The 9878-nt window shown below is 37.7% G+C and overlaps 1 protein-coding gene across 6 annotated transcripts in view; it reads right to left on the bottom strand.

Moving 5' to 3' along the window:
• The window catches only part of slmapa (sarcolemma associated protein a), a 66156-nt gene extending 60462 nt beyond the window's left edge, over positions 1-5694 (bottom strand). For all 6 annotated transcript variants that reach the window (XM_079242347.1, XM_079242346.1, XM_079242348.1 and 3 more), the window contains exon 1: positions 4002-5694. In XM_079242347.1, the coding sequence (XP_079098473.1) occupies positions 4002-4199 (198 nt within the window). In that variant the 5' untranslated portion in view covers positions 4200-5694. The remainder of the gene's footprint in view (positions 1-4001) is intronic.
• Positions 5695-9878: the final 4184 nt, after the last annotated feature.

A 9878-nucleotide genomic window follows, 5' to 3' on the forward strand; every position in this document is an offset into this window, starting at 1 on the left:
CAGTTGATTTTTTCCTGACTTTAAGAAAACTTCTCTGAAAAGTGACCATGTTTTACTCTCATTAAAGACTAGGGTATTATGAGGTCAAACTCTAGTTTTACAATCAAAATACAGCTCAATCTTTTGCACAGGCTGACAAATTCAATTAAAAAAAAAAGCAATATGCTTGATGATCCAAGTGACAGCTTTCATTCACAGACCAGTTATACCCATTTCTCTCTGGTGCACCCTGTTTGACAGACAAAAGCTTGACTAACAAGCCATCACAAATACAAAGGTATATCACAGCAAGTCACATGACAATGTACCTTATTCTCTTTTTCGTTGCAGAGCTGTATACCAAAACATAATGGCAACTAATTAAAATTAAAATATAGCAAACATGCATAGTTTCAACATGAACAGAAAGTGTCTTTTAACTACCGTAACCAAAATTGCAAACTCATTCAACATCGTTCTTACAGCAAGAGGAACCTGAAGTTATGAGATACTGGTTAGGCAAGAAAGGTCTGCGTTGTCGACATTTCCATAATTTGACTGCAGTGCATTTTGAATTAGTTGCTTATTTGTATGCAATACTCAGTGTCATTTTAAAAAGTAAATGATGTTTAGTAAACAGTTTATGCATGTAGTACATTTACTGCAAAAATAAGAAAAAAAATAAAAATTAGAGTAAATTATACTTAATATAGACTCAAAAAGCCCTGTATTTATGTATCACAACTCATATCATTATGACAAGAAGAATGTTAGAGCTGCACATTATACCACAATGCACATGTGTTCCTGCAATGTAGGAGGCAAACGAACTCATGGGTACCTGACACATTCATTCTATCATGTTTGCACATGACAAAATGAAATATTTACTCAGGACCTAGCTCTGTAAAAACAAGCAATAAAATGACAAGAATGACTCTAAGGAATAAACAAAAACCATACTTGTAACATTGACAAAAAGAGATCAGTGCAGGTTAACTGTCAAAAGGAAGTCCTGTCTTTGTGTTAAGTGCTTTTCAAGTCATCTGCTGAAGAGTCCTGCTTATCTGTTTTTTTATCTTTTGCATGTGTGCTACATTGTCAAGACTAAAGACAACAGAAGAAAAAAAGACAATAAAACACAAAAAGTCAAATTGAACAGACAACAGACTGTTACATCGCGCATGGCAACAACCTGTCTCATTTTGGCTTTCACCCACTCACAACAAACTTTGCTCATTACATTAATTTGTATTAATCTGTTCTTCATCATTTTTACTGAATCCAAAACCACTTCCATATTACTGGTAACCAGCTTACAGGTGCATTACAGCTAACGACCTGTTCGGTAGATGAACAGCTTAAAAATCCCCCATGCATATTACAGAGATTGACATTTAATCGCAATCTAATTTTAAAATTGTTTCAACTGGCCCACCTTAATCAGAAGCCAGATCTACTAAACTTGGAAAGTAACAGGCCCCAGGTTTATCACCCCTCTAAAGATTTCCTGTGGTTTCTTACACAAAGACACATCTTTCCTAATCTGACTTATCAACCATGCCACTATTTCTCCCACTCCCAAACCATAGTATAAAAACCAACTATGGCCTAATTACTGATTGTCATTTTTATTGATCAACTTTATATATATGTGTGGCATTTAATGCATTTATTACAGAGCAGAGCTGACATTTTAAATGTTTGCAGTCAAACATGGGCCGGGAATGATCTGGTTCATCCATTGCAATGAATATGCATTTTGAGTTCCTTTATTTCTATGGAGGGAAAAAAGAGTTTGATTGGGGAAAAAAATTATGACACTTTGATGAAACTTCCACAGTAATTTGGAAGACGGTGTAGGCGTCACCATCTCCCCTAACATCAGAAGTTAGCACAAGACTTTATTTAAAACCTATCAGTGACAAGGTTCACTAAATTAGCTAGCAAAACAAACATAACAACCCTATGCTGTTCTATAAATGGACAGCTTCGGGTGATAAACCAGTCACCAAAATAATTCATTCCACTTTTTAAATGCAGAACATGGAGCACCTTTAAAACTTTTTAAAACAACTAATCATTAAGGATGATTGTGTATGTCCAAGTCTTCAGGTGGAACTGTTTAAATCTTGAGTGCAATTAAATCAAATTGCCAATGTGTTAGTCTATCCATGGCTGTGCATTATCCCTAAAGAGAGGAAAGGATGATGCTACTAATGTTATAAATAGCTAATGCTTTGTGCACACACACACAAACACATACAGGGTATTTCGAAGTCACTGCATGCCACGTAGAAGGGGTAATCCCTATGCTGTCTCAGCCTGTTCAACCTGTCCTCCAGAGAACATACAGACATAAAACAAATGCTCTGATTTGATCTTAGGTGGGTAGAAGTAAGGGAAAAAACGTGGAGGAGGGTACAGTGCCCTAGTAGATATTTTGAAGATCATGACAGGGAAAATTACAATTGGTTTAGTTTCCCGTATGTGTTGGATAAAGATGAGATCTGGAGACTACAAAGGCATAATTAACAATACCTTCATTCTCATTCATTCAAACTCCATGCCCAAAGAATGTGGGCACTCCTGTCCCGAATACTTTTTATTACTCTTGCGAGGATAAAGAAGTTTCATCCTTTACCGATTGTCACTCCGAACCAGTTAGTGTTGTAGTCACGTTGCCTGACTTTTTTCACTGAGGGAGTGCACCCAAAAATGCAAAGTAATAAAACTGCATAGAGGTCAAGAGCTTGGGGTTTTTCCTGTTGATTTGTCAACTGGGTGTTGGCAGATTACATTTAATGATTTCCTAATGAACAAAAAGACTTACATTCCTCACAAAAAACTTCACAAAAAGTCATTGTGTAATTGATACAGCTGACACAAAAAGTTAAACTCTTCTGATAAATTTGATTTTTGCTTCTTGAGGATGAGCTGAGCTTGGGAATTTACTTCTAATGCTGCAAATAAGGGCAACTTTGTTTTCAAGTTATTTGTAAAATGCAATATTCCAAACAAGGAAGTCATGTAACAAGAATCAGAAAAAGAAAACTATATTTAGAAAAAAAGAGGTCTGTTACCAAAGTGAGTATATAAAATGTTTAATTTCCTCCCCAAACTGTTTCGCATCTTTGCAGTTTCAAATTCTGTAAAAATCCCATTTTACATAGAAACTCAAACTAGTTCAGTAGCTCAACCACCTAATAAATCCAGAGTAAATCCCCATTTTAGTGATTATTCAAACTGAACGGGTATAAAAACAAGTCCAAGGATTAAAGTCTTCAACAGATTTCTTAAGTTTCATTTTGTCATCACGTCTTAAGTTTGGCTCACACAACAAACAACTTTGCCCTAAATCTAACAAGTTATAAATAAAAATTAAACATATCATGTCAGACTATTAGAAAATTATCTTCAAGAAGACACAGATTTAAACACTTAAGTTCTGCTGAGCTATAATGACAGTCTTTTCACCCACTTAATTTTGATAGCTCTTATTTTCAAGGTGGATAATGAATCATTTAAGATTAGTGTTTGATAAATCTAAAGGATGAAACATTTTTATGTCACAAGTTTCCCTCCAAACGTACAGCTTCAGTGTAGAGGAAAACTAGAAGCTGGAAGTTTTCATGAGGTTTTTGTTTATACTCAGTTTTAATCAAAGGCCTATTCAATTTGACATAAAATCTTTTTATGGGTGATATGTGACAAATGTGCCCATGCTATTAGGGACTCTAGTAAATGGACTGCATTTAAATCATATTTTACATATAAAGCTTTTTTTTCAAACACTGAAAAACACACGGATAAAAAACATTAGGTGTTCATCATCTTGCGCAAAGACACTTCAATATTCCTCTAGGATGAGGAAGCAGGGATCAAGCTACCTACTAGTGTCAACAAATCAATTCAGGGTTTTCATGAGGAGAAAGCAGGTTGGTTAAAGAGCGTGTATATATAAAATCCTGGAGGGAAGTCAATCATGACAGTAAACTGCAAATATTTTACTGTTTCCTTACCTTGCCAGTCTTGTGGTCAAACCATACGAGAGCATGATTCCTGGACAGCACCTTACAGTCAAAGGTGGCATTGTTTTGGGCCGGACGGCACCGAGCCACCGACCTGCCGATTTTGACTGGCTCATCCAGGTACACATGCCGCTCCTGGAATGGGTGCGAGTTTGGTCGGCAGGCGAATACAGCCAGCGCTGAAGGCATTGATTTTGGCTTGAGAGTATTACTCCAACCAGACACAAGGGACAGATTTTCTTGATCCAGATTGGCAGGGTTTTCTTGCAATCCCCAATGAAAAATCTACAATATCTCTGGCCTATATGTAGGCAGAATTCTAAGTCCTGTAATCTTCTAGGCACCAACTGATAAGCATTGTCCACAGTACACACCCCAGACAGCACCGCTTACCCACTTTGAATCAACAAGACACTCCTGTGTTTGAAAATAATGAAAATAAAAAAACAAACCCACACGTATAAAAAACAAAAGACATTCCTTTCATTGACTGTCCACTAAAGCTACATAACTACACTTAGATCTGTCAGCAAACACTATGTACAGACCAAGGTGCCATGTGTCAAGACATACATGACTGAGTATAGCACTGACAGTCTGGCAAACAGCCCCTCACGTCCATCAAACTATTCAAGCAGTCAAACAGGCGAAAGAACCAATTAGTTACCAAACTTGATCCTCAGTACTACAAAACACCAGTAGTTCACGTCAATAATCTGAAGTCTAAACCAGCTAACTCGGTTAACATCTACGGTAACATTTAATCGATTTATTGCGCGCTTTTGAGCTGCGATGTCTTCACCTACAGCAAGCTAACGAGCACACACCACTATGCAACACTTCAGCCGGTTTACACACGTTTAATGATGTATCATCTACTGCCTTATGTGCCATCTGAAAACAGACATAATCAGTTACCTTTTTGCCCTGATACAGGGAACCTCACTAGCTACCTAACGTCACCTCTCAGCAGAAAACACCTACGAAATCGCTACCGACACCTAGCAGGACTGAACGCCAGAAGAACCTGAGTTATGAAACATTACCGGTCATTTCAAGCGAGCCATTAAGTAGTTACAGCTTCCTCTCTGTCTGAATCATCCCTTCAGGACACTTAGCTGGAATGAATCTGGGATTAGCAGGTCGCCTTATTTAACTAAAATGCTAATTGGCTAGCTGGTGGACAGACGAAGTGCTAACTCTCGGCCAACGTTTTCTGGCGTTGGACCAGCAGGCTAAGCTAAGCTAGGCTACTGAGTGCTGACAAAGTTATCATTCAGGTCCATAAATGTTTCTCGCCACCCTTCTCAACCAGTTGGCTTACCGAATGGATGCAATATGCCATCCCTATCTCCGATAACAACTACAATCACTAAGCTAGCGTGTCTGGGCTGCTACAGAGTACTGCAAGCGAACATTAGCATGAAGGTGAGCTACCTAGCCACTAGCCGGCTAACTGACTGTCAGAGCAGACAGACGCGGAAAAATCAGGGGAGTTTCTTGACTGCGGCTCCTTGCGCATCACACCAAAAGGTTTATCTTCCAGGGAAACGTCGGCAGAAGCAACCAGTTACGCCGTCGTCGCCTTTTACAGTCCAACTTGCGTTTGCCGTGATGGTTTTATGTTACACCCGTCGCCTTCCTACATTTTTCTGGAAGGAACCTAGAAGAAGTTGTCCTCCTCCGCAAGTCCCAGCCGCCATACTGAAACTAGAGAGCAGACAGGCGTGGTGCGTTCACTGACCGAGGAACATCAACTCTGTACGCGGCTCCGCTGAGCTCATTGCTCGTTACATCCTATGGCAGTGGAATGAAGATAGATAGATAGATAGATAGATACATAGATACATAGATATATTATATACACTACTCACAAAAAGTTAGGGATATTTGGCTTTCAGGTGAAATTTATGGAAAATGCAATATGTTCATGCTACAGTGATATAATATAAAAGTAAGACATTTAAGTAGAAGGATGCACTACTGATTTCCTCATCTCAAAAAATTCATTCAACACAAAAGGTAACAACAATGGTAGTTACACCACAACAAAAAATTTGAACGTCTCAATATCTCGTCATGTGCCCTTGAGCATCAATTACAGCTTGACAACGACGTCTCATGCTGTTCCAAGGCAACTTATTGCCTGCTGAGGCATGGCATCCCACTCTTCTTGAAGGGCAGCCCTCAGGTCATTGAGGTTCTGGGGTGCATGGTTTCGAGCCTCTACACGACGGCTCAGCTGATCCCACAGGTTTTCAATGGGATTCAGGTCTGGAGAGAGTGCAGGCCATTCCATTTGAGGTACACCAGTTGTTCCCTGATGATGCGGCCTCGATGAGCAGGAGCATTGTCGTCCATGAAGATGAAATTAGGCCTGTGCTGTTCATGTAGGGGCACAATCACTGGATCAATGATATTCAGGTAGTATGGGCTTGTCACTGTACCATTCACAAAGTGTAGGGCAGTTCTGTACCAAGTGGACACCCCTGCCCACACCACCACCACCAAAAGCTCGCCTGGTGACAACAGTGGCTGATGCATAGCGCTCTCCCTGACGTCTCCAACATCGTTGCCGGCCATCATTTCTGCTCAGTGTGAATCGACTTTCATCAGAGAACAGCACTGAGGCCAACTGGTTCCTCGTCCAGCGTAAATGCTCCCTGGCCCATGTAAGACGATGATGTCTGTGCCTGGTGGTGTGGTCAGGTACCCGTGCAGGTCGTCTAGCACGCACACCACGCTGATGTAAATGGTTTCGAATGGTCTGACGTGACACTTGGGTGCCTCTCACCTCTCTTAAACGTGCCTGGAGTTGAGTGGCATTCATCATCCGGTTTCTCAGGGCAGTGTTCACAATGTAGCGGTCATCAGCACGGGATGTGGCCAAAGGACGTCCACTTCTAGGCCTTTCTGTGACTCTTCCATTCTCTCCATATCTCTGTTGCAACCTGCTGATGACACTCTGTGACACTCCAAGCTCAGTGGCCACTTCTGTCTGAGAACGTCCTGTTTGAAGCATCGCAATGGCAAGGGACTGTTGTTCCATTGTTAGGTGTCGTCTTGGTCTCATGATGTCCAAATGTGAACAGCATGATGAGGACAACTGTTTAAAGACCAGCTCTAATTGAACCAGGACATTGATTGGTCAATTCAAGGATCACACACCTGCCGTGATTTTTGCCGTTTAGCTCCTTGTTAGAGAACAGCAACTTGTGCAAAATTTATTGAAACATTTAACAGTTGGACATGTGCATTTCAAAGCTTAGAGAAGATGACATTAAGTTCACCTGTACAGGTTTGAATGCATTTTAGGCTTGTTGTGAAATTTCACCCAAAAGCTGAATATCCCTAACTTTTTGTGAATAGTGTATATATATATATATATATATATATATATATATATATATATATATATATATATATATATGCAGTATATATCTATGTGTGTGTGTGTGTGTGTGTGTGTGTGTGTGTGTGTGTGTGTGTTTATTTTTTTTGTATTTCTTATTTTGTTTATTGGTACACTTGTGCTCATATGTATTCATACCCTTTCATTAAAGAAAAGGCTGAATTTACAACAGTAACTCAAACAACTGGAGACTTAAAATAGGATGCAATAGCTAAAAATTTGCAAAAATATAATTTAGTAGCCTAATATAAGACACTGTTTTGTTTTTTTTTAATTGAATTAAGTTGAAGAAAGAAAAAAACAAACAAATTGGTCCTGGACAAATTAGAGCACTTTTCTGTTGAACAGTGGAACAAAATACCTGTCAACAGGTGCAGAAGTCTGACTGAGAGGAACAGAAAACACCTGACTGTAGCAGAAACAAACCACAAAATCAACAAAATATTAGTTTATGAGTGATGTAATATGTAATAATTTATCTTATTTGTTTGCTTTTTTTAAAAGAAAAATTTCTATTGAACCAGAATTATAAAAACATGTAATAATTTTCATCACAAATTTTATTTTATTGTTACTTTAGTCAGTTTCAGCTTATTTTACAGACAGCTGCTTTTTTCCTTCTTTAATGAAAGGGTATGAATAAATATGTGCACAACTGTTTATAGCTGTACATTTTGTAGAATTTGAATTGTTTTATCACGGATGGAATGGTTTCAATCAAACATGAAGTAGAAAACTTTTTTTTTCTTTTGAAAAGTTAATCAGATAATCATTAGATGCCGTCTAAATATATCCCCTGTCTGTAAAATAGCTTAACTCCTCCACGTGGTGAAAATAATCTTTGTAATTTCCCCAAATTCTTTACAATATCTTAATGAGTACACAAAACTTCAATTTCCAAAAGAAGGTTTTATCCAGGTGACTTGCTCTAAGGACTGGGAGAGCAGGGTGGAGAGGGGTGGGGTAGAGTGCCGTGGGAGGAGATCAAATTCTGCTTATGGCTCCAAATGATGGTGCTGTGTTCTGGTGAGCTAACAGCTGAGACAAAATCAATGCTGTGTAAGACAATAGAACAGAACAGTTAGAAACATTACAATGCAATTCCCAGTTACTGTAATTCACTTTGCTTAAAGGGTCATTATAAACCAAAGTATTGGTCCATCTGACTTGGAAGAAACCAACCTAATTTATCTGATATGTACTGCAACAATGACAGAAAACTCTTTATTTAATAACTTTGATTTAATAGAAAAAAAAAAAAAAAAAACAGACGTTTTTCCAAGTACCTGAATTTATAGTTCAGTTGGTAAAGTAAATATTAATTTATTGTTTAACTAATTAAAACTTATGGGATAAATTCTCTCTGAAACCATTTTCAGATTTACGATAAATTAAGGAGAGGGCTGTAGATTTAGCATTAAAATGACTGTCTTCACAATCTCAAATGAGACATATGCAAGTTTATATATATATATATATATATATATATATATATATATATATATATATATATATATATATAAAATACCTAAGGGAAGAGTTGCTAATGAATAATTAATGGAAAAAGCCCAATATTATATTAAAAATAGGGAAATTACTCCCAGTACTGACACTACAAAATGCACATGCTATAGTTTCGAACTGTGATAACCTTTTAAAGGAACAATAGAATAATAATTGTCCTTTAAGGCTTCAAATGCATATACAGATACCTCTTTACACTTCTTTATTTATTTATTTATTTATTTATTTATTTATTTATTATTATTATTATTATTATTATTATTATTATTATTATTATTATTATTATTATTATTATCATCATTATTATTATTATTATTATATAAGAACTAAAATAACAGCATCATTTATTCATACAGTTAGTTACAGACAAGACTACTATTCAATAGCAGATGAGATTGATGGAAGGGGACAAGATTCAAAGAATTATTGGCCTAAAAGAGAAAAATATGAGTTTAGAAAATTAAACTAAATTTGTGGTATTTTCCTTTTGAAATTCTTTTCCAGCTAAGTTCTTTTAACAAAACACACAGTCAAAAGATCAGGTCGCACATAAGGGTATGTAGTCCTCCTGAAGGTGTTGGCAGGTCTGGAAGGCCTATATATTGATGGTGAGTTTACTTGGGATCACATTGATTACCAGCCTGCTCCTAAAATACTACAGTGAAGGACAAGAAAAGGACAGAACAACTGTCAAAATGTGGACCTATGAAGACTTGTAGATGGTTGGAAGTCCAAGACTTAGCCACAGAGAGCCTGGTCCTAGGCTCTGCAGCCCCCCTACAGAGCAACCAGAAGACCAGCTGTCACAATGCCCACAGTCTGGCTATTATTTAAGACTTAACTGCATCTTAAGTGTTTAGCTTCTTAGCCCAGCTTGACATCACTGAGTCCAGTTAACAGATGCTAAGTGTTACACTTAAAGATGAGCTTTG

The sequence above is a fragment of the Telmatherina bonti genome (genome assembly GCF_933228915.1).
Source record: "Telmatherina bonti genome assembly, chromosome: 6".
NCBI lineage: Eukaryota > Metazoa > Chordata > Actinopteri > Atheriniformes > Telmatherinidae > Telmatherina > Telmatherina bonti.